General features: G+C 46.6%; 1 protein-coding gene across 3 annotated transcripts in view; it reads left to right on the top strand.

Moving 5' to 3' along the window:
• The window catches only part of LOC119180204 (protein 5NUC), a 431021-nt gene that overhangs the window by 285135 nt on the left and 119492 nt on the right, over window positions 1-26394 (top strand). For all 3 annotated transcript variants that reach the window (XM_075869905.1, XM_037431348.2, XM_075869904.1), the window contains one exon: window positions 3622-3822. In XM_075869905.1, coding sequence (XP_075726020.1) covers window positions 3622-3822 — 201 coding nt within the window. The remainder of the gene's footprint in view (window positions 1-3621; window positions 3823-26394) is intronic.

The raw sequence follows: 26394 nt of genomic DNA, 5'->3' as shown, positions 1-26394 counted from the left end.
TCGAGGGGTTCCAAACCCCTGACAGCATACATCAAAGCGTCCGCCGAACCGCTCACCAAATTAGCGGGCCGATTTGCGGCGGCCGCGGCGGTCGCTTCCAAGGAAGATGCTGTAACTGTTGTCCTCTCTCGAACGGCTTACGGCCTCGTAGCGACACGACGTCTCACCCACCGGCTACGAGGGACAATGCCTGGTGCTTATAAGCAGCCGGCCGGTCGGCTACTTGCTTGAAGATCCAAAGAGCGCCGCTCCCACGTCAGCTCGAGTGCCAGTCACAACAAGGTGCCGTTGGGATCAAGAAAAGGCCCATTACTCTAAGTTTCTTGAGTTCAGTAATACTTTTTTCTCGGATTGTCACGTATAATATAGCATATGCAGGGCCAGTTCTTGTAGTACGTCACCACCTTCATGTTGGGGTACGCGCGCGTGAGATGAAGGGCAAGCGGCGTTCAGTTTGACGCTTCAGCTCTTTCCACGGCGCGTAGCATTGTCAATTTTAGTATACAGGATTGCCAGCACCCAGTGCATGCATTACCCTTGTCAGCTTCAAGTGCATAGAGCTCGGGAGGGGCCCTTTGAGGAATTCCCAGATAGATAAAAATTAACCCTGCGTGATTAGACCAGGTTAAGACAATGTTAAAAGAGCCTTCTCACGTATGTCAAAAAGAGACGCAAGCGCTTCTTTAGTCAATGGGCGACAATTTAAATCAACATATCATGCTGGGCAGTGAAAAAAAAACCGTGTTCTGCAAACCTTGTGGGGAAAAAAGAGACAAGCGCAGGGTTACACTAAACCATTGGTGCCTTTGTGTCATCATCAATGAGCTCCGCTGGGGTGGTCTAGTGGCTAAGGTGATGACCCGCAGGTCGCGGGATCGCGCCACGGCTGCGGCGGCTGCATTTACGATAGAGGCGGAAATTCTGTGGCCCGTGTGCTCATATTTGAGGGCACGTTAAAGAACCCCAGGTGGTCAAAATTTCTGGAACCCTTCAATACGGCGTCTCTCATAATAATATCGTGGTTTTGGGAACGCTAAACGCCACATATGAATCATCATAAACCAAAACATTTTTTTCTGGCTTTCCTTTCAAAGACACAGGTCAAACACGTTCTTCTCCAAAAATTTTCGTAAACGTTTATTGCAACTACATTTTCTATTTTGGGGGCCTTAAACTGTATTTTGCTTGCGTTTTTCGGGTTCCTAAAGCAGGACAAGTTTGTGCCTAAAACTCTGGCCTCTAGCCATCACATCTAAATATACAGGCATCTTTAAGCTCTATAACACAGCCAAAATCCAGTGCAAATGTACAAATATTTCTCGTTAGAGGAGCATTTTGGGTATGATCTTTGTTAGAGTGAGTAGTTTTGAGTGAAACATCAATTTGAGATTTGAAAAGTTCTCACAGTGGATTCCTTAAGCAAAGACACATCGATAAAAACTCATCATTGTGGAGTAACGGAAGCGGTAACGTCCGTAACTTTTTTTTGGTGTCTGTAAGGGCAACGCGTTGATTGTTTTAGTAATGATTAGCGTATTTAGTTACTTTTATTCGGTGACGCGTACCGCCTTACCTCCTTTTCTCTATCAATATTGGTATTTTACAGCTAGTCCAAGTGGTTTTTTTAACCAAACACGTTACAATGAGAGAGTTCGAGGCTGAAGAAGAGGTAATGCTGGAGGAAGAGAGTAAATCGCAGTACGTAAATATTGAGAAACAAAAAAATAAAGCGACATTTATGTTCGAAGAATAGCAAAGATTGAAAGAGAGTGCGAAAAAGTAAACAATGAAATTGAGAGGAAAGCGATAGAAATACGAAACAAGCAATAAATAACTAGGGAGACAAAAGTAGCAGACAGAGAGAAAAAAGAGAAAGAGAGAAATGTGACGAACAAGATTTCAATAATACTAGAGAAAAGACAAAAAAAGAGACAGAGATAAAAAGAAGAAGAAAGAAAACGTAACATAAATAGAAACAACGAAGGCCACCCACCTGTATAGAGAACTATAGAGAGAACCGCAAAAAAAAATCAATGCATCTTCAGGAAGTGAATCATGATGAGTAGACGATGTACTGGATGCCGTTTTTACCGCAATTCACCGGTGGAATTGTCCACTCGAGCTTGTGAATCAGTGACAACGCGTGTACAGTATATAAAATGTTTTTTGAATGCGAAGCATTTCTTAGCAAACTTCAGCGACATTGAGCGTATCTATCTATCTATCTATCTATCTATCTATCTATCTATCTATCTATCTATCTATCTATCTATCTATCTATCTATCTATCTATCTATATATCTATCTATCTATCTATCTATCTATCTATCTATCTATCTATCTATCTATCTATCTATCTATCTATCTATCCGCTTACGTTTAGGTGCTCTGGCGGTCACCCCCTTAACGTGGCGTGAACCAAAATTAGCATGGGAGGGTTAGATGGTTGGACGAATATGACGCAATTGTTAAGACATGAATAATGTCACAATCCCGTTGCGCACTTCGTCAAAAGCTTCCCACCAGACAGTGGCACATACCCAGGGGTGTGTCTGGGATACTGGTATGCGGGTATGTTTCACAAGTGACTGACACTTACTATCTACCCAGGAACGACGAGAACACACTTGAGGAATTGAACGCGCGAGCGTCAAGAAATACCTGACATCGGTAGCGTCAACCCGACAAACGCAAAGAATATAATTCAGGATCGCAGGTGGAATCAAACCCAAGCATTCTGCGTGTCAATGAAGCATTTTACCACAAAGCTATGCCAGGTCTCACAACTACTTTTCAAATAGACGCCAATCTTCGTGAAACGTCAGAAGCGGTTGCAGTGCTGCCTACACAATTTTGTGAAAATTTCATTAAACTCACTTGATTCATCAGTCACATCTGGGTAACGTCAATTATGGTTAGTTGCTATGCGCCGAAGTTGATTTATGTAGCATTGTCCAGGGCCAGCATCCTCGTGAGCATCAGCGCTTCAAATCGCCTTCTGGTATTGCTAATAGGCATGTTCCAGTTGGCATCGTTGCGTCAGTGCAAACAACTGGTTGTATAAACATTTGCAACTCTTCTACATATTTCTGTGAGCGCAAAATTGGTATGTATAATAAGCGTCATTTCATGACGTGTCGCTCAATAAAAAAATTGAAACACGGTCCCCTCCCATCCGCGTGCTTCGCATAACTTCGATTCCCAAGTACGTGGAATCTGCCAAATTTTTTTAGCATTAGGCTGTTGATTTTCGTGGTCTCAACTACAGCGTAGCACCTTGTTGCCGGCATTGCCGCTTGTTCGCGAGCTTTCGGCTCCGGGGTATCTTGTCGTTCACGTTGGCATTGCTTTGCACGGGTGAAAGCACGTATGAGTTTGTTTTCATTCATGACAGAAAAAGATTGTGGGATCTGAAACGTGCTTATTCTTCATCGACATCAGCGTCATCGTCACCGTGAGCACGGAAAAAGCACAACAACGGACAAGCCAAGAGCCTAAGATGCTTCGGCCCAGAAAATACGTTGCCGAGTGAGCGGTGAAGGGCCGTGGTTCACTGGGTTTAGGTGTGGGCAAGATCCCGCATATTCTTGAAATTCATGAAGCCCTCGTTCTTTATTTCAGGGGAGTCTCCTGTGGGCGACAAACCAGAAGGACCGTACCCCTATATATACAACCGCACTGGTCATGGGCCCTGCCTAATTGTACAAGATTATCGCTTCGGAAAATACCTGGGCTTTCTCGAGCTGCAGATCAACAAGTCTTCTGGAAACGTTACGGGGTGGTCTGGAAATCCGATTTTGCTTAACCAGAGTTATGCAGAAGGTAAGTTCTCAAAAGAAATGTTATTACTCTTTAGGTGCCAGTGTCTTTGTTTAGGAGTACCGTGAAAAGAGATGCAGTCTTTAATTGTATTGCTGTCTGCCTAGATGAACACGGAAATTGATACGTAAATGAGCATTTTGTTTACAAGATATGACCCGTGTCCGCATGGTCATGCTGTGCTTTTAGGCTGCAGCAAAAATGGAAAACCCTTAAAATACATTTCGGGCCTTGACGTATTGTGAACAATAAATTTAGCGATTCGTTGGGCGTCCAATGGAGAATGACATGAAGCATTGGATGCATAGGCCAGCGTCACATTTACTGCACTCTGTAGTCACCGTTCGGTTGCATTTTTCTCCATCGCACTTGCGCTTTTTGTCGTCAGGCACAGTTCCAATGAAGTGGACTGTTTTAAATGCGAAGCATTTCTTAGTGAACTTCGGTGACCTTGAGCGTATCTATCTATCTATCTATCTATCTATCTATCTATCTATCTATCTATCTATCTATCTATCTATCTATCTATCTATCTATCTATCTATCTATCTATCTATCTATCTATCTATCTATCTGTCTGTCTATCTATCTATCTGTCTGTCTGTCTATCTATCTATCTGTCTATCTATCTATCTATCTGTCTATCTATCTATCTATCTGTCTATCTATCTATCTATCTGTCTATCTATCTATCTATCTGTCTATCTATCTATCTGTCTGTCTATCTATCTATCTGTCTGTCTGTCTATCTGTCTATCTATCTATCTGTCTGTCTGTCTATCTGTCTGTCTGTCTGTCTGTCTGTCTGTCTGTCTGTCTGTCTGTCTGTCTGTCTGTCTGTCTGTCTGTCTGTCTGTCTATTTAGCCACTTACGTTTGTGTGCTCTCGAGGTCACCCCCTTCACTTGACGTGAACCAATATTTGCATAGGAAGGTAAGATGCTTTGATTAATATGGCGCACGTAAGCGGCAAAACGTAAGCGGCTAGATAGATAGAGAGATACGCTCAAATTTGCCGAAGTTCACTAGGAAATGCTGCGCATTTAAGAATATCCTAATCCAGTCGCGTACGTCGTCAAACACTCTCCGCCAGACAGTGGCACATACCCACTGGTGGGTATGTGCCGCTCGTATGCTGGTATGTGCCACAGGTGATTGACGCTTAGTATCTACCCAGAAATGACGAGAACACACATGGACAATTTCAACGCGGGAGCGTTAAGAAATACCCGATATCGGTAGCCATCACCCGATGAATGCAACGAATAAATCCCAGGGTCCCAGATGGAATCGAACCCAAGCATTCTCCATGGCAATAACCTCAGAGCTAGGCCAAGTCTCAGAAGTACTTTTCAAATAGACGCTAATCTTCTTGAAACGTCAATAGTGGTTGCAGCCCTGTCTACCTAATTTTATACACATTACATATGTACTCCTTCGATACAACCGTCCCGTCGGATTAACGTCCATTGTGTTTAGTTGCCTTAACCATTGTTGTTATGGCAACCAACCACAATTGCGTCCATTGTGGTTAGGCCAATAACCATTTTACCACAAAGCTAGGCCAAGTCTCAAAAGTACTTTTTCAAATAGACGCTAATCTTCATGAAACGTCAATAGTGGTTGCAGCCCTGTCTACCCAATTTTATACACATTACATATGTACTCCTTTGATACAACCGTCACGTTGGATTAACGTCCATTGTGGTTAGTTGACATGCGTTGAATTTGATTTATATAGCAGTGCCCAGGACCAGCATCTTCGCTAGCGTCTGCGCCTAATATCGTATTAGGCTGCTAATATGCATGTTCCAGTTGGCATCGTTGCGCAAGTCCAAACAACTGATTGTATAAACATCTGCAACTCTTCAACATCGCTGTGCGTGCAAAATTTGTACAGATATTCAGCGTCATTTATTGACGTGTAGCTCAATAAAAAGATTGCAACACGGTCATATTCCCTCCGCATGCTTCCCATAACGTCGATTTTCAGGTACGTGGGATCTGCCGAATTTTTTTTCTTCAAAATGTGTGCCACAAGACGCAGTTTCAACAAGCATCGACAATTGTTGACGGCCAGCTCCTCTTTGCTAATTATCTCACCTTATCTCGTACTTTTGAGGAATTTGTATCTGGAATTCAAGTTCAGTGACAGCAAACCGTGTCCTGCGAATAAGCACCACACGTTGCTTATGGCTACATTGGAAAGTAAATCTCTCTCACAACCAATTTCTTCAATTAATCGCAATACAGTAGGTTTTTTTTAGTGTTGCTATCCAGTAGATGCCTGCATTAGCATCCGCCTGGTCAGTACTCCCGTGAAGATGCACCTATAGTAGGTAACTGCATTACAGCGCGGAACTTTTTTCTTCTTCTGGGCACTTGAAGGTAACATCGCGTCAATGCTTTCATTTTATTTATTATTTATTGTTTATTTCACAATACTGTAAGGTCTTCTTGGACCCATGCAGAAGTGTGTTGAAAAAACAATCTATACAGAGCATTATGATCTATATAGAGCAATCAATATGAACGCATACAAATGACGAGGTATAAAACATTATGAAGTAAACAAGGTGTTCATGTAAACAGCAAACAACGTTACAATAATTGTACAGGTTGAGGGGGAAACATATGAAATACTAATGAAACCAAGTTATTTTGCCATTTGAAATCTGAATTATCAATGCTGCTGTTGAATTGATCGAGAGTTGAGCCGTTTACAACATCAGCTGGCAGTGCATTTCAAGAGGAATGGGTGTGTGGAAATGAACAGTATATATAAGTGTTATTATGACAGGGTTGGTGACGTATAGTTTTATTATGAGTCGTCTGAGTTGAATGCCTGAATGGCGTATGAACGCTTGTCGCTAGGGGTATTCGATAAAAGCCGTGATAAACGAGGTATAAAAATTTTAGCGAAGAAATCAGTCTGCGTTGTACAAGTAGTCGGATATCACGCCTCACCCGCAAGTTCTTACTTGACGTTTGACGCGAGCACTATGAATAATTGAGCTGCAATGCTAGGTTTTGCATGCGTTCCAATTTATTGGATAAATATTCCTCTACACATGAGCAGATATTCGTATTGGCGAACCCTAGCCTCATTCTTCATACCCTGCTTCATATTCGTCACTGTAGCATCCACCATTTTGACGGCTCCCAACAAGCACATGTGTAGCACCTGCTATAAGTTGCCTAGAAGGCTGTCCACAATATACATGCACAGAACACCAGGGGGCAAAATTTCCGGAGCCCTCTACTAAGACGTCCCTCATAGTCATATCGTGGTAATGCGGTGTTAAAACCGAACAGTTATTCATTATTATACTTAAATTTCTCATGAGACTGCCAGAATTATCACCTGCGACGTATTCGTCTATGTAATAGCATTCGGTAGCCAGTAAATCAAAATAGCCAATACATACTTATCATTCTCTTAGGGTATTCTAGCTATATCATTTATAACAAACCTAGGCCAACACTAAATCGGCGAATTAGGGCCACGGAATCATCTGCAACGAGCGTGAATTGATGTAACTGACTTCAACAAACTATGGAACCTGAAAGACTAGCGTGACCTCATGCTAACGCGTAAAATAACACGCTTGTTTGCACGGAGGACATTGCTGATGCTGTATCAAAATTTCATCGGATATCTCAAAGGGCAGATAATTTAGAAGATTATGTGCGCCACACTAATGAAAAGTCAATATTACAAAAAAAATGTTTACCTAAAGGTCCATTGCATGCCAACGTGGTGAATTGTGGAACCACTATATCGTGCCTGTTTTAGTACCTTCCCAATAAACAAAGAAAAGTTTGGCAAAATGTTATCTGTAAAGGGTACCAAAAGCTATCGCTATGTATATTACAGGTATTTTGGAATGTTTTACTAAAGCTGCATATTTAAAATGATACGTCAGGAAATGCTTGAGCATATGGTCACGCAGGTACCGAATTGGTTAATATACGAAAATTTGGACATAAAAGGGACAGAAAGAGCGAGCGATTTTAATGCGTATACGCAAAGTTTTAAATAAAAATCTCAAACAAATTTTGTATAAATTCATTTTTAAATTATACCCTTATGCCAAAAATAAAGATAAACGCCCTCTGTATGCTATCATGGAAAATGGGGGTGCTGATCCCAACTCAACGGTATGTACGTGAAAGGCTAATTGGCTAAACCTTTCACGTACATACCGCTGAGTTAGGCGCAGCTTACTTCACAACGGCAGCGTGATTCACGCGTCAGCAAGGAAATTCTTTTTAAACGTCGTGATCTAATACATAATCACGGATTTCGCTTGGCAACTGAGACGTACTGAACTGCACCCGTCAAAAGTTCGTATGCAGAGAGCAATTAGCATCACCTGGAGCACCAAAGAGCGCTTTACAGTATCATGTGTAAAACGAACGCAATCGAAAACTAACCACATATGCCACGCCAATGTTTCTCACACCAGTAGCAGAATACAGCTCAGCACACGGTAAGACCACTTCTCCGTGCTTTGAAGAAATATGTGTACAATGTGTGGTACAAAGTCAGGCGCTCGACGTTGCTCAAACGCCAGGAAGACTAGACTCAGTGTTATACTTCTCACATTTCACAGATTTCTCTCTGGCTAAATTAGGGGCAAAAAAAATTCGTGAAGGCACGTTCTGCGGGGTTTAGTAGGGGTGAAAAAAATATCCCAAACATTTGGAATACTGCGTTGATGGTTAAGAAACTCAAGAACATACAGGAAGTGTTTTTATATCAAAAGAATCAGTATCCTGTATCCGACTGCCGCAATTTGTGCCTGTTCTTACAGCGGAGGTATATACTAGTTTTACTGCACTTGAAGAAATTTTATCTAAACACCGCAATAAAGCAGTCATATATGCTGACTCCCTCAGTGCACTGAAAAAGTTAACTAGTTGACATTTCATGCGCGAGGGCACGTTGGCTATTTTACGTGCCGCCTCCTCTTTTTTTTCTCTACATTCACTTTACACGTTCAAGCACGCAGCCTCTTAAAAGAGGCCGTGCAATACTTTTTCTAGCTGCAATTGAAGGAATTTACTAAAGGAGCTTATTGCCTCGGAACTTAAGCACCAACAAATTTTTTTAGAATCCGTCCAAAAAAAAGTGGAGTTAAAAAGATTTGTCGCACGCTGCAATTTAATATGTCTCTCTCATCACGACAATAGCACTGGAAGCTAAGCAGGAAAGGGTGGCATGAAAAAAAAATAATTCTACCGTCTCCCACTGAAGGTAATCATGTGTAGATGCGAAGCAGTGTGCGCTAACGCTTACACTGGCGGCGACGTTAACGCTGGTGCTCATTGCTGCGTTGCGGAGGAGATAAACCTGGGAAGGCACAAAAGACGCAGTGATGAGCCAGTGTCTTCTACTGGAACGTGCCATTCGCTGCTAATGGGTAGTCAGAGGGAGAAGACCCCAAATAGACGCAGATACCGCTTTAAATTAACGCGCATGCTGTGAGTTTTCGTTGTTCAACAAGGTACAGGAGGAATCTTTCACCAGCACTATATTGGAGGTCAATATCCAGTGCCTATACATGGTGACGGAGCGAGATATAGGCTCATGGTGCAGCGTCCACGGAGAATTGACAACCAAACAAGATGGCTTAGTCGCCTCCCACGCCAGTGCACAGGCGTCTTTGTCATCTTCGTAAAACGCCACGCGTGTTCATGTAGATGATGGACCGTATCATCACTCCCTCGCGGCGGAAGCACCGCCATGGCGCAGGGTATGGCGGTCACGAACCAGCAGGATGACACGGAACTAGCAGGTTGATACCACGTCTATCTAGAAGGAGGGGGTCGAAAAGGCGTTGTTCAGGGGTGTGATATTGTAATTCAGGTCACTGAGTTGTCGTATCTTTTCGTAGAGGCCATGGTAGCGTGGTAGTACCTTCTCTGATAAGTCGTCTTGGCGGTTTGGTGTCCAGAGAAGGACCAGAGACTCCGTTGGGAAGAGCACGTGATGGTGGCGACTGTTATAATGGTCTTTTCGGTGCTCTTGCGACAAGTGTCGCTGGTCATGGGCAAGCGGATGGGCTTAGTGGTCTCGAAAAACGACATCAAAGGCGTACTCAGTAGGCAAGAGAGCAATAGAAGGAATGAGCGCGTCAAATGGTAACGCTGGATGTCGGCCAAATAGCAAATAAAACAGTGAATAACTAGCTGTGTCGTGCCGTGAAGAGTTGCACGCAAAGGTGGGAGTGCTTTGTCCCAGCCACGGTGATCTGGTGAAACGTACATTGACAGCATTTGCATCAGCGTTCGGCTCAGACACTCGGTCGATTCATTAGTCTGTAAATGATAAGCGGTGGTAAGCTTGTGCTTAAAGGAGAAGGCACTGAGCATGTCATCCGCAACACGTGAAAGAAAGTACCACTCTAGATCAGTAAGCTGCTGCCGCGGAGCACCGTGATGAAGAATGACTTCATACAAGAGAAAATCAGCGACGACAGTGGAAGAGCTTGTTGGCAGGGCTGGAGTAATGGCAAAGGGTGTGGCATAAATTGTGGCGACTGCAACTTATTTATTTCCAGAGGTGGACGTAGGAAACGGGCCTGACAGGTCAAGGCCAACACGGAATAATGATTCCGTCGGTATGTCGACGAGCTGCAGGAGGCTGGATGGTAGCGCAGTTGGGCGTTTGCGGCGTTGGCCGTGGTCACAAGCAGTGATGTAGTGAACCACAGAGCAGTAGAGGTTCAGCCAGAAAAAGCGACATCACACACGACCGCAGGTACGAGAGACGCCTAGTTAACCAGCTGTAGGTACGTTGTGGAATTGTTCGAGAACGCTGGAATGCAGATGATGGGGATGCACGAGTAGTGACTCCGGGCCATCGCCGTTGAAGCTGCGATGGTACAGAATGCTATCGTGCAGTTTTAACAGGCGAATAGAAGGGTCTGGTGCAGCAGAGGTAAGATGCTCGGTGTTGGAAAGTAACGATGGGTCACATCGTTGTTCGGGGAATATATCACCCAAAGCGGGAATGGAGAGCGCGCAGGGCTCTGAATAAAGATCTGTAAAGTTGGGCGTTTTAATAGGATGACGTGACAAACAGTCTGCGTCTGTGTGCAGGCGTCTCGACTTGTAGTGGACCACGAACGAGTATTCTTGTAGACCGAGCACTTCGCAACTAAAACGTCTGGATGGGTCCGTTGGCGGTGAAAACTAGCAAAGAGTATGACGGTCAGTAACGAAAAAAACATTTCGGCCATTCTCGTACGGCGTGAATTCTTTCATGGCCCACACTAAAGCTAGAGATTCATGCTCAGTGATGAAGAACTTCCGTTCGGCAGGCAAAAGAAGACGACTAGCGTAAGCAATTACGCGGTTCTTCCCGTGCTGCCATTGGCCGAGGACCGCCCCAAGTCCATGGCCACTGGTATCGGTCTGATGCTCTGAATGTGATGCAGGGTCGTAATGAGCCAATATTGGTAGTGTAGCCAGCAGATGGATAAGGGCTGAAAAGGGTCTATGCTTCACCCGAAAGTAATGTCCTTTTTAGGAGACCAGTAAGTGGGCGGGCGATTCCGCCAAAGTTGCGAAAAAAATTGACGAAATTTGGAACATAGCCCTACAAGACTTCAGACGTCCTTGGTTCAACATGGTACAGGAAATTCTTGTACTGCTCGCGCAATGTCGGTATCTGGTTGAGCACCACCGGCACTGACAAGGTGGCCGAGTATGTTGATTTGGCGACGTTCTAAATGGCATTTTGGAGAATTGAGCTGGGGGGCGGCTCTTCGATAAACATTCATAACGGCCGACAGACGTGTCAGATGGGTGTCAAAGGTAGGTGAGAAGACGAGGACATCTTCTAAGTAACATAAGTATATGGCCCACTTGTATCCATGGAGAAGGAATTCCATCATGCGCTCAAACGTTGCCGGTGCAATACATAGTCCGAACAGCATGACTTTGAACTGGTAGAGGCCATCATACATAACGAAAGCAGTTTTTTTGTGGTCCATGAGGTCATTTCATTTCATTTCATTTCATTTCATTTCATTTTATTTCCTTAAAGACCCCTTGCGGGGCATTACATAAGGGGTGGGTACATAAAAATTGAGCAGAAAACAATTGTTTGTCCTAAAGTGAAAGATGATTAGTGATACTGGTTGTGAAGGTAGAAGTACAAGTAATGGCAGGAATGTCGCCTGAAAGGCCATTCCAGGCAACTGCCGTGCGAGGAAAAAATGATGTTGAAAAAGTAACGGTGCGTGCACGTGGGCGTCCGACTTGAAGTGGATGATTAGTTCGTTGAGAGATGTACGCTGGGGGAACAAAATAAGGTGGCATGCGCATCGAGCTGTGAAAAAACTTATGAAATAGCGAAAGACTGGTGATACGGCGGCGGAGGGAAAGGAGGGACAGTTGAAGTTCTGCCTTTAGTGAAGATACGCTGACGTCACTGGTGTAAGAATTATTGATAAACCTAGCGGCACGGTTTTGAATACACTCAAGGGCGTCTTCAAGATAGGCCTGATGCGGGCTCCAGATTGGGGAAGCATATTCAAGTTTAGTTCTAACAAGGCTTTTGTAAGCGAATAATTTTACATTTCTAGGTGCGTTACGTAGATGACGTCGCAAGAATCCCAATGTTTTGTTTGCCGATGATATGACTTTCGTGATATGCAAACCCCATGAAAGATCGTTGCAGAGTGTGACCCCCAGATATTTAAAAGAATTAACAGTTTCAACTGGAATATTACTGATGGAATATGGAAAAACAAGTGGAGAACGGCGGCGTGTGAAGGATAAGGCTTTGCATTTGTGAGGGTTAAGTTCCATTAGCCAATCATCGCACCATTGTTTTACATTGTTAAGATCACTCTGTAGAGCTAATTGATCAGAAGCGTTACAAACAGTGTGGTAAATAATACAATCGTCGGCAAACATTCGGATTTTACAGGATACATGAGATGGGAGATCGTTAATAAATATCAGGAATAAAATCGGGCCCAGAACCGACCCCTGCGGGACACCAGATGTTACCGGAAGTGAAGTAGAGGTAGCATTGTTAACAGAGACAGCTTGAGTGCGGTTACTTAAAAATTCACGGATCCACTTTAGGACGTCGGGGTGTAGGTTTAGGCGGGAAAGTTTCAACAGAAGGCGTTTATGTGGTACTTTATCGAATGCCTTCGCAAAGTCCAGGAATATGGCATCAGTCTGTACGTTAGAATCCAAGTTAATATGCAAGTCGTGCGAAAACATAGCCAATTGAGTCTCGCACGACAAACCTTTACGAAAGCCATGCTGCGCGGAATTGAAAAAGTTTTTTGAGTCTAGGAAGTCCATAATCCGGGTGTAGATGACATGTTCGATGATTTTGCATGGAATGCTAGTTAATGAAATTGGTCGGTAATTGAGGGGTGACTCTCTAATACCTGATTTGAATACTGGGGTGATATTTCCGTGTTTCCAATCACTAGGAAGCTCACCCGTGGAAAGAGACTGCGAGTAAAGTAGACACAAAAATTTTGCACAGATCTGTTGAGTGTTCTTTAGAAATTTTGAATTTAAGTTGTCAATACCTGATGATGCAGATAATTTAAGTTTATCAATGATTGCCAAAACTCCGGGTTCAACAAAAAGGATTGGCGGCATGGAAGTACTGACTACTGTAGGCTGTGGTGGGGGTGGAATGTCAGTTTCTTTTCTAAAAACCGATGAGAAAGCTCTATTAAACAGGTCGGCACATTCCGAGTCAGTGGCCACGTCACCTGCTTCATTAGTGAGAGTGATAGTGCACGAGTGGTTGGGATTTATGACCTGCCAAAATTTCCTAGGGTTACTAGCAAGCAATTTCGGTAAATGAGAGTGAAAAAAAGAATGCTTGGCGTTTCGTATTGCCGTGAGGTAAGCTTTTTCAGCAGCATAATATTTTATCCATGCGTTTTCGATATTCTGCTGCTTGGCGGAACGAAAAAGGCGTTTTTTCTTATTTTCTAATTTTTTGAGCGTTTTAGTAAACCATGGTTTTTGGGAACAGGCACGGAAACTGAGCTTAGGGATGAATTTTTCGACCAGTGTATCACATTTATCCTTAAATAACTTCCAGTTATCATGCACCGTGCGATAAAGAAAATTATCTTTGAATATTGGAAGAAAGCAGTTTAATTCATCATTTATAGCAGTGTAGTTTGCTTTGTCATATAGTCGTATGGTTTTTTTGGTGGTTCGTTGTTTTGGAGGAGTGATTAAAATGTCGGCTTGAATTACTTTATGGTCGCTTATTTCTGACAAGTAGGAAATAGATGTTACACTATCAGGAATACTGGTTAGTATTAGGTATAATATGTTTTCACAGTCTTGGGTTACGCGGGTTGGTTTGGTGACAACTTGAGCTAGGTTGAAATTTAGACATACATTAACAAATTCACTCGCCTCACTCTGTAGCCCTCCGTTAACAGTTAGATTAGGCCAGTCAATATTCGGGAAATTAAAGTCGCCAAACAAGATAATATGGGCATTAGGGTACTTTGTTGAAAGTTCATTTAGCACCGAATTAAGCTTGCCGGGAAAGTCAGGATTCCTATGTGGGGGCCTGTAGCACACGCCAATCAAAACTGATTGCGGTACAGCTTGGTGTTTTATCCATATTATTTCCAAGTCTGACGAAATATTCACAAATGTTGCGGGTAGGCCCTGGCTAACAGCAATGAGCACCCCTCCTCCCATTCTGCCGTCCCGGTCCTTACGGAAGATCTGAAAATTAGGTAAGTCAGCTAGAACTTCCTGATCGCTTACGTCACTATTAAGCCATGTTTCCGTTATTAAAAGCAAGTTGCTACTGGAGGATGAAACAAGATTAGAGACGATTTCGCGTTTCGAAATGAAACTGCGAATGTTGGTGAAGATTACGGAAAGAGACACGGTAGTTTGCGGCGTTGGTTGGGGATTAGTTGATGATAAAGGACGACGCAGTGATTGCTAGGTTACTTCCTTCACTGCCTGGGAAGATTCGTCAAAGACGTGGCGTTTAGAACCTATGAGCAAAGTTTTGAAGCTTAATTTAAATGCTGTAGATTTTGATCTGGCAAAAGTGACAAGGTGTCTTCGTGCTTGTCGGACGGCAGGGGAAAAGTCCTCACCAACGCTGTAGTTAGTGTCTTTAAATTTCTTGCCTTCCGACAAGATCGACTGTTTGACCTTAAACGAACTAAATTTTACAATTACAGGACGGACGCGGTCAGGCGAATGGCGGCCAAGGCGGTGTGCGCGTTCCACTTGTGAAGGCTGTATTTCTAGTTCAAGGTTTTCAGTGATACACCGAATGACTGTTGCCTCTGAATCAGCAAAGGATTCTTTGGGAATAGGATCAGGAATACCATAAAATATCAGGTTATTTCGGCGGGAATGGTTTTCGCTAACGTCTGCACGGGATTGAAAGTTATGATAATGCCGGGTGATATCAGTGGTTAAGGTTTTTGTGTCATCTAGCTCTCTGCGCATGCTTGAAAGTTGACAGTAATGCGTTTCCAGATTAGTCAGACGCTTGCATACATCATTCAGTGCTGCGTCAGTTGATCGCAGATGATCTTTAACAGTTTGAAGTTCCGCGATCAATTTGGTTTGTGCTACTGAAAGATTTTTCCGCTCGGTGAGTACAGCATGTATGGTATCTGGAGGCCCCGGGTTAGTTTCAATATCCCCTCCCAAAACAGTAATGAGCGCAGCACTTGAAAACAATCGACAATAATAGCAACACAGCACTGCGGGCGCGGCAGCTGTACTAGAGAATAATTACTTGACTTTTTACAAAAGAGAACCTGGGTGTTACCAACCTGCATAGTGAAGACGAACGGATTAGTAGACTGCGCTTTCGCACAGCTACCGAGCCCACAGAGCGGCGAAGACGGGTGGCACTCTTTTATAGCCGGTGACGTTGAAGTTTGCTTTGACGAGAATGGCCAGGCTGGAACGTAGATCGAGACATCTGGCGGCGGTACGATGAAGTGAAGATCGGTCGAGAGATGGCACCAGTTGTGGGAGCCATTCACAAAGGTGTTGGGGGCGGGATACGGCATTTGTCCGGTAGGCAGGAAAGCCGTCAGGAGCGAGCTCGTGAGAACGGTGAGTATCTGCATAGTGAAGACGAACGGATTAGTAGACTGCGCTTTCGCACAGCTACCGAGCCCACAGAGCGGCGAAGACGGGTGGCACTCTTTTATAGCCGGTGACGTTGAAGTTTGCTTTGACGAGAATGGCCAGGCTGGAACGTAGATCGAGACATCTGGCGGCGGTACGATGAAGTGAAGATCGGTCGAGAGATAGCACCAGTTGTGGGAGCCATTCACAAAGGTGTTGGGGGCGGGATACGGCATTTGTCCGGTAGGCAGGAAAGCCGTCAGGAGCGAGCTCGTGAGAACGGTGAGTATCTGCATAGTGAAGACGAACGGATTAGTAGACTGCGCTTTCGCACAGCTACCGAGCCCACCAGGTAGCAGGTCGACGGAAGTTTGCCATTAGCCGGACGGAAGGTCGATAGACAAAACGTATTGAACACCTTAGAGGCAATTGAGGTCGTCATCAATCCGAGGCAAAGCGTAGACATCTTTATGAGTGACTTTGTTCCAATGGCGATAGACCGCTCAAAAGCGCCACCTGCCATCCTTCTCAACGAGCTAGACAGGGGAGGCCCAGGGGCTGGATGATGGTTCTATGACGTCTTTAGTAATCGTTTTGTCTAATTCATTGTAAAATAGTTTGCGTTCTTAGTGAGATAAACTATATGGGCGCCGCTGTATAGGACTGGCACCACCAGTGTTGATCCGGTGAGTCACGACAGTTGTTTGGCTGCTAGGGCGGTGGTCAAGGTCGAAGTTATCTCGATAAGATGTTAGCAGATGACGGAGGCTTGAAACTTTCGTTGGGGTGAGATTAGGAGCAATCATCTTGGTTGAATCGTTACGGAAATGACGAGACGCCGTATTGATGAGGCTGTGGATTAGATGTATTTGAAACCAGCTGTATTGGTGTGACCAGTTCACCAGCGATCGAGTGGAGACAACGATTCGTCTTCCTCGTCAGGCACGCACGCGCGTCGCCCCCTATAATATCAATATACAAACATTTAGCATAATCCCCCATGGCAGAAGCGCCGTTTCTGCGCATCTAATTGCCAACGTCACTAGGAGAGCAGTAGGGCTTCAAGCGCGCAACATGTACAGTATCAGTAGCCTGTTGGGCACATTAAGGCGACGGGGCGGTAGGACCAATTTCATATGTCACAGGAGTAACCCCGCGAAGGACTTGGAATGAACCTGTGTAGTGAGTAGGCAGTATTTCTGACAAGCCAACTTGACGGGTCGGAGACCATAGCAGAACCAAAGAACCGTGCGGAAAGTGTACGTCACGGTGTCGTTGATCATACAAACGCCATTGCTTATTTTGGGAGGTCAGGAGGCGAGTACGAGTGATATCGCGTGTGTTAGCGGCCCGAGTGATAGCGTCCATGGCATATTCACTCGTCGGTACTGCAGGGGACGGTATGATGGTGTCTAGAGGCAATGTTGCTTCTCAGCCAAACAGCAGAAAAAATAGACAGTAACCGGCAGTGTCATGGTGGGAAGAAATATAGGCAAATGTGACGTACGGCAACGCAAGATCCCAGTGGGTGTGGTTGGTAGAAACTTACTTAGTAAGCCTGTCTGTAAGAGTTCGATTTAGACATTCCGTGAGATCATTGGTTTGTGGATGATATAAGGTAGTCAGCTTGTGTCTCGTTTGACAGGACAGCAAGATGTCGGCTATGACCTTCGACAAAAAGGTGCGGCCACGGTCTGTAAGCAGCTGCCGTAGGGCTCCGAGTTGCAAAATGACGTCCTTAAGAAGGAAGTCAGTGACGTCTGTGGCGCAGCTTGTTGGAAGAGCTCAGGTGATGGCATAACGCCTGGCGTAGTCGGTGGCCACGGCTATTCACTTGCTACCCAAGGAAGACAAGGGGAAAGGGTCAAGTAGGTCCAAGCCAACGCGGAAGAACGGTTCTGACTGAATGTCAAGTGGTTGGAGGCGTCCGACGGGAAGTGTCGATGGCGTTTTGTGGCACTGACATTTCTCACAAGCCGCAACGTATCTTCTGACTGGGCGTGCAAGCCCTGGCCAGAAGAAGCGTCGGTGTGTTCGGTAGTAAGCGCGTGACACTACCAGGTGACCGGCAATCAGAAGGTCATGAAGTTCAATTGGAACTTCCGAGCAAAGGTGTTTTGGAATGCAAGCAGCAGGGCCGGTTCATCCGGCTCAAAAGTTTGGCGATATAATACACCATCGCGGAGCACAAACGAGCGATGGCACTGATTGGAAGATGGTGATCCGCAGAGCTCAATGATAACACGCAAGGACGCATCACGGCGCTGCTCGTGAGCGATGCATGTCGATTGCGAAAGGGAAAAGACGCAAGGGTTGGTGTCGGTGTCAAATATCGTGCTCGACTCAGGAACCGGGTAGCGGGACAGGCAGTCTGCATCTTGATGTAGGCGTCTGGACTTGTACGTCACCGTGTAGGTATACCTTTGCAGTCGCAGAGCCCAGCGCCCGAGCCGGCCAGTATAATCCTTCAGTGACGTAAACCTACTAGCGCATAATGGTCAGTTATTAGAAAGAAATTTGTGCCATATAAATATGGGCGTAACTTTGAGATTGCCCAAACAAGAGCAAGACACTCACGCTCTGTAATGGAATAGTCGCTCTCAGCAGCTGTGAGGAGGCGGCTAGCGTAGGCGACAACTCGGTCGTGTCCCCATCAGCATTGGGCTAGGACGGCTCCGATTCTGTGACCACTAGCATCGGTTCAGACTTCTGTCGGAGCGGATGGGTCAAAGTGAGCCGAAGTGGGTGGAGTCGTCAGAAGCGTGATTAGGTGAGAAAAAACAGCAGTTTGGTCAGTACCCCACGTAAATGTGACGTCTTTCTTCAGAAGCTCAGTGAGGGGTCGAGTGATGGTTGCGAAATCTTTCACAAACCTTCTAAAGTAGGAACAAAGTCCTACAAAACTACGGACGTCTTTGACTGACCGGGATACAGGGAAACTGGTGAAGGCACGAATTTTCTGCGGGTCCGGCTGCTCACCAGATGCGTCGACAAGGTGACCCAACACCGTAATTTGCCGGTGTTTTAGCATTTTTAGCAATTAGCACCGGTCCGAAGTGGCACTTCGACGAGTTTAATTGAAGGCCTTCAGTGCGGAATAAGTCGAGTGTATCTGACAAACGCTGAAGGTGGGTCCCAAATGTTGGGGAATATACAACGACATCTTCAATATAACAAAGACATGTTGACCATTTGAACCCTTGCAACAGAGTTTATCATGCGCTCGAACGTGGCTGTGCATAGCCCAAAACGCATAACCTTGAACCGATGTAGGCCGTCTGGAGTTATAAACGCAGTCTTCTCTTGGTATTTTTCGTTGACAGCAATCTGCCAGTAGCCGGAGCGTAGGTCAATCGACGAAAAGTATCGGGCGCCGTGGAGACAATCTAGAGCTTCATCGATGCGGGGTAAAGGGTAAACGTCCTTTTTCGTGATTCTATTCAGATGGCGGTAATGCACGCAGAAGCGCCACATGTCATCTTTATTTTAAACGAGCACAACGGGTGACGCCCAAAGGCTCGAAGAAGATTCAATAATTCCTTTGACTAGCATCTTGGTGACTTCTTGTTTAATTACTTCACGCTCGGTGGCAGACACGTGGTATGGTCGCCGATTAATGGGATGAGAATCATTTGTGTTAATGCGGTGCTTGACACGTGAACTTTGGCCGAGTGGACGGCCGTCTACTTCAAATATGTCGCGGTATGAAGCCAGAAGGCGGCAGAGTGCGACTGACTTCTCAGGTTCGAGGTCCGGGGTGATTATTGAGCGTCAGGTTGCATCGAGGCACGTGGCATCCTTCGATTAATGTGGGTGATCGGGACATACGTCTGCCGCAAAGCAGGTGACGTGGTTGTCGATAAAGGGTCTTAGCGTGGTGACCGATAATCCTTGAGGTAGCACTTGTTTAGGAAACCAAAGTTGATAACAGGTAAATATGTTTGGTTAGAGGCCATGTTTACGACAGAGTGTGGGACAGCCATTCCGCGCGCGAGGAGAACATCAGGAATCGGCGTCACGCTATAATCACCGTCGAGCACGGGAGAGGGTGTTGTATATTCAAAAAATCTGAGAGCTTTATGTGGTATCCGGAAGAACTCGGTGGTGCACAGGCTGTTCGGGAGTTCAGGGTGAGAATCCGGGAGAAGAGGAAGTTCTAGGTGGAGAGTACCGGTAGCACAATCGATCAGGGCAGAATGCGTCGATAGGAAGTCCATGCCGAAGATTAGGTCGTGAGGGCAATCTTCAAACACCGTAAATAAAACGGGGACATGGCGGCCGGCAATACTAACACGAGTGGTACACATTCCAGTGATGGCCACAGTTCCACCATCAGCGACAACGAGGGCTTTAGTTGCGCAGGCGTGAGGACTTTTTTGACCAGGTGACACAGGTGAGCACTCATTATGGACACTTGAGCTCCGCTATCAACTAACGCCGTCAAAGAAATACCGTCCACATACACCTCAATCAAGTTTGTATTAGTCGGGAGCGTCAACGGAGGATTTTGATCTGTCGCAATTGATGCAGCACTACCTCCCGGAGCTGCATGATCTAGTTTTCCGTCCGAGAGTATCCATAGTTGACAGGTGACGAAGAGCAGCGTGGTTAGGGCGATGGGGAACAGCGGCGTTGAGGTGACGGTGAATGAGCGGTGGAGCGGCTGCGGCTGTTAGGGACGCCGGAAGGAGGGTACACACGACTAGGCGAATACCGACGGGAGTCCTCGTATGGGCGAGGGACAAAAATGGGCTCCAGTTTGAGGGCGTCCAAGTGCTGCGGCAGTAGCGGGAGATATGGCCAACTCGGTGGCATTGAAAGCAAATTGGTCTGTCTGCAGTTCTCCATTCCTTCGGATTGCGGGATCGCGGAATAAAATGTAGGCCATGGCGTGGTGCATTTATTGTCATAGGTCTGGAAATGGGTCAGGAGGCCGAGCAAGCCACAGGAAAACCAAGCTTTGCGATTCCATGCCTCACGACGGCTTGAATAACTGAAACCGCTGGAGGTGTTTGTGCGGCACCATGGTCAAGCGGATGTGGAGGAAATGGTGCCGCACTTGACGCCCCAAGCTCCCGTCGAACTATACGTGTCACGCTGTCCTGCATGGGTGGTGCGGCACCGAGATCAGTGCAGGTTGATAAAACAGCCGTGTTTGGGAGCCACTTAAACTGAGGCAGAACACGGTGGCTTTTGAGCACTTTGAAGCAGCAGCATTACTTAGTAATCTTATCTACGGTCGTGACGTTGGTGTACACGAGCAAGTTGAAGGCGTCGTCCACGATGCCCTTGAGTATGTGGCCCACCTTGTCACTCTCGGTCATTTGCTCGTCCACTTTCCCGCACAACGCTAGCACGTTCTGTATGTACGAGACATACGACTCAGTTGAGGACTGCACACGAGTGGCAAGTTCTTTTCGCGCTTCCATTTGGTGACCGGATGGGTCCCTAAAGAGGTCGCGTAGTCGCTCCTTGAAGATATCCCAGCTGGGAAGCTCAGTCTCATGGGCGTCGAACCAAACACGTGGGGTGCCGTTGTCACAAAATGAGCGCTCAAAAAGGGCGCACCGCCAAATTCTCGCGATGGAACGCCGGAGTGTCACTGCGAGGTCCACGATAAAAAAAAGAAAACAAGCATCCAAAGACTCCTGGGCGCGCGACTCTCCCTCGGAATCGTGGGTTCGCAGAAGAACCTCCACTCATCGGCGCCCGAGCAAGCCCTCGAATGTTCTAGATGGAAAGGGGCAGGGTGATGCCGGGTTGCGTCATCCGTCACGGACGGCCTTCGAGCCGTCTCGCCCTCTCCCCAGCCTTCGCTGCGTATCGCGCCGACGAAATGACGAGAACTTTCTAGAATCTCGCGCAGAAGGTATTTAATGGAGCAGCCGGTAGAGAGATCAGGAGAAGACGGAAGTTAGCACCAGAGCGCGTAGGGTATCCCACCGTGTAGTCGGCGAAGCTTTTGTCCGTAGAGACAAAGCAGGGAAAGAAGATGATTTCCACCTGAGGGGTGACGACTCGAGCTACAGGCAAGAGTGTGTGTTTACCGCTATCGAGCGAAGACGCGTGGCAACAGCTGCGTGAGTGAAGCCGACGTGTTTCCGGCGAAGAAGTTTGAAGCTTGGAGAGTGGCCAATTGAAGACACGAGGTTTCCTGGAAAAGAAACTTCGGCGAGGTTTCCTGGAAGAGAAACTTCGGGGGCAGCGGAACGACAACAACGCTGGACTTCGAGTGAGTGATTCTCTGAAGAGTATCATCCAGACTTTTGTTCCAAGAACTTTGGACTGGATATATTTTCTATCTCTTTAGTCGGTAAGGGTTTTGGTTGTTCAATGCATGCTACTGCATTGTAGTGCGTATTGTTGTCTGTGTCCGTTGTTTCGAGTGTGGCTAATTGTACTGTGTAGTACGTTGTTTGATTGGTGACATATTGTACTCAACTGTTGTGAAGTGTTCATACTTGTGTATTGTTTTGATCTGCCATTATTGATAATATAGTTTTGTTTGGTTTATCAACTCTCGGCTCTGACTTGTTCTTTGGGCCACAGCCAGCGTCCGCTGGCCCGCCAAATAGGACCACTTCTAAATTGTCCACGCTTTCGTGGTGCGGTTCGGGGGGCCGATACTTCGGCCCTTGGAATTAGCCCGGCGATCGTCTGCCGAGTTAACGGGACCTGTGTGACAGCCATCCAAGTAAATTAATACGTTGGCGCGCATCATGATAGGGTCCCGTTGGTGTGTCTGGCTAACACGCTTGTCCATACGCAGCCAGTAGTCAGTGTCAAACCCAGGTTGTGCGGAGCATGTACCGGGATCACGGGAGTGGGGCATCGCCAGGTACGTGGTGGCTCGAGCTACGGATGGAGACGATGATGGGTTGTCATTGGTAGCCATGGCCGGAGACGGAACGGTGCGGCCACTGCGAAGCTTCGTGGTGAGGACGGGGAACATTCAACTTTGGCCAAGTATGTTACGGAAAAGAAGAGACGCCGCATCGACGAGGGTGTGGCTTAGATGTATTTGAAACCGGCGGTAATGGCGGGACCAGTTCACCAGCAATCGAGCGAAGACAACCCTTTGGCTTCCTCGTCTGGCACTCACGCGTGTCGCCTCCTGGAATGTAAATATGCATGCATGTAGCAAGAATATAGGCAGGCAGAGTGTAATTTTGGCCGGCACCGGAGATGTAGCATTCGTGTGCGAACTAGTAACGCTGCAGCTCCTGGGAGTTACTGTATACTCTTAGCAACGTTTACTAATCTTTTGTCCATCACGGGGTTTCAACAGTGCGTAGAACAAGTGCATATCCGTGTGTCGTGCGGCGGATGACGCGGATGAAGCAGTTAGTGTTCAGCGAAATTGCGTTGGGCACCATGCCGAAGCTGAATAACGAGGAACGCCTTGCAGGTCAATGACGGTTGAGCAGTGCTCCTGCTTGTGACAACGGACGACGCTGTTGAGCCCAGCAAGACTCCGGGAGGACCATGTGCACATACGTAGTTTCGTGCTGTGTGTGTACAGTAACAACCTGCATGTGCGTATTAAAACACGTTTTCTGTTCCGCTTGGTACACTCTCCACCGGCATTGCATGTAATCTCAACGTAACAGCAACCGCGTTCAACTGTCACTAGCACCGTGCTCAAAGTCACCACGGTCGCAGAATGCTGACGCTGGTGAGTTTCACGCGGAACACGGACACAGTGGCAGGACGCTGCGCCGGCCGCGTGGCGGAATGCAACCGTAGAAGGCGCACGACCGATCGTGTTGTCTGTACAGTTGCTGAATTAATGACGTGAAAGCACTCGCCGTTGTCAGTGCATATAGCGCGCGTTCTCTCGTAGTTGCTTCGTTGTCGGCGAGCTGTTACTCCCTGTTATTACTCGGACGAAGCGATTTCTCTGAAGGTGTCCCGCAGGCTCAGAGTAATCAGCCCCGTTCCATTAGTTTCGGATCGTCACGACACACGCGCTGCGCAGCCCAAGTGCTTTCCGAGCCGGAGAGAGAGTCATGCCTTCTGCTTTACATTCAGATGTAAACAAGCGAGGAAAATTTGCCTAGTCAATATTGCCGACTTCCGGCTTCATCCCGGCTTCACAACGAGTGACGTCAGGGCCTCTCCTTACCTTTTTCCTTCCTCCGTGGATGAAAAGATGCAAGATGTTATAAACAAGATGGCGGTACTTGTAGTTGATGATGAAAAATGCGAGACCTTTTAATATAGAAATGATGCCACATGCGACGCGTGTCATAGGTGGAAGGCAATCGTTCAATTTAGTGCGGCGACGTACGCTAGAGGGAGTGTTGTATTAAAGTCCAGTGGGCAAAGTGTACGGAGGATTCATGGTTTACCAGGCTTACCTCCGGAGCTTCGTCCGTTTATCGTCATTGAATATAGAGATATGGTATGGCGGCACTTTTTTTCCAAGGTGTCACCACAAACACAAAACTCGCACGAACATGTCGTACTTCCGTATAGACACACCATACAGCGCTCACCGTCTCTACATCATCCTCAGGGCTCACGGCGATGTAGACGCATACTGTCCTCTGGTAGTACTGGCTGCTCAGGGGCGTCGCACAGGCTCCTCTCAACGGCTGCGCCCAGCTTGTGACGACACTGAGATTCGCAGAGCCAACACGGTCGCCAGTACTTTTTATTTCAATTCCTCGTGTTGCTCCACCTACAACGACTGCACACTTGTTTTTTTTCGTTTTCTTCCTCAGAAAGCTTGAGCAATCAAATGTCTTGACCTTTATACATGGTTTACTGTAGAAGAAGAATGTATCCGTACCTACAATAAAAGCACTATTTCCGTTGGTATCCACCTACATTTCCTCCTTCTTTCCACAAACTATCAAGCATCCGTAAGCTTTGCGTGGGTCTTCGCCGTACCTCTTACGGGCAGTTTTTAGAGTGCGGAGCGTGCTGCAGCAGAAACAATGCACGTGGGCATGCACTTGAGCGCGCTATATTAGGTGGCGGATGAAGATGATGGTGGCTGCTACAGGGCTGCCTTCCCTTTTATCGGCTGTAATCTGAATTTCAGCGGTGGCTAGAACATTTGAAGCATATAACTTTGGCGCTGTCGCTAGGCAGGCGGGTTTGACTTTGTAGATCACCACGACCTCTTCACACCCATTGAGCTCGATGGTGACAGTTTTTTCTGTCCTGCAGAGCCCTTTGAACTTGTCGTCGTGTTTAGGCGTAAGAGAGGGCCGAACACCTTCACGCCGCACGAAAACGTGGCTCGCTCTATTCAAGTCCTTGCTGTCAAAATCGTTTGTCGACGATACATCCAGGCAATATGCAAGGACGCATGCATGAGAAGAGGAAACGAAGCAGTTCAAAGTAATTATCTGGATCGAAGTGGTCACAGTACCTGGCGCGAAAAATTATCAAAGCATACGCAGTTTCGTATCAAGTACTAACTCAACAGCTGTGCAGCCGAAGTCTTCCTTGAAAGACGAGTTCACGCCAAGCAGTACGAGAGGACTATTTAAGCCCAAGATGAACAAGCATGGTGAGCCATAAAGGCAGCTTAAAGTTGGCGATGAAGGCGTACAACCATTCCATCTCCCGATGGGTGGTACTTGGTAGTAGGGATGTGGCAGCTTGCGAGCAGGCCCGTCAGTCCGCATAAGAGGTCGTTTTCAGACTGTCCGCCGCGATCGGTCGTAACAACGCTGGCGCATTCGAAACGTTAGATGCAGCCACTGACAAACGCTGAGGCCACGGTAAATGCCATCAAGTTGGCGAGAGTAATAGCTTCCGGCCAGCGGATACATCGGTTCACAAAAGTGAGGATAAAGTAAGAACCCCGAGACGCTGGCAGTGAGCCAACGATGTCAATGAGAACGTGATCAAAGCGAGCATCGGTCGGGCGAAATGAGTGACTTGGTGATTTCGTGTATCGCGTCGTCTTAGAGCATTCAGAGTGAAAACGTTCACGTGTCGAGCGCAGCTAGTCAGAGTTAACAATCGGCCCCACAACGGGGGTCGTAATGCGACGCTGCGTAGCATGAACTCAGGGGTGGCTGGCGACGTGGACCTTGTTGAATGTGTCACGGAGAACGTGGAAAAGAACAAATGGTGGAGTTCGACCCTGTGACACGTAGCAAATTATGGTGCCCGAAGAAAAAGAAATGGGAATGCCAGTCAATGCCAGTGACGTCGTGGATCAGTGGATGTCCCGAAGTTCGACATTTGTAACTTGCACTGCGGCGATTTCTTCGAAGTCAAGTATAGGCACCGATATCGCATCGATGTGGGACAGGGCATCTGTGGCCGCGTTGACTGGGCCTTGGATGTATCGAAAGTTCACGGTGAATTCGGAGATGCAGTTGAGGTGGCGTGTTTCTCGTGCGTTGTAAGTGTCATGACTCATGAGTACCACGAAAAGTGGATGCCAAGGGCCTGTGGTCCGTGAGGATGTGAAAGCTTCAACCAT

Source organism: Rhipicephalus microplus, chromosome 7 (assembly GCF_043290135.1).
Source record: "Rhipicephalus microplus isolate Deutch F79 chromosome 7, USDA_Rmic, whole genome shotgun sequence".
Lineage (NCBI taxonomy): Eukaryota > Metazoa > Arthropoda > Arachnida > Ixodida > Ixodidae > Rhipicephalus > Rhipicephalus microplus.
The sequence above is the reverse complement of the archived record's forward strand: the minus strand, read 5'-3'. Positions and strand labels throughout refer to the sequence as shown.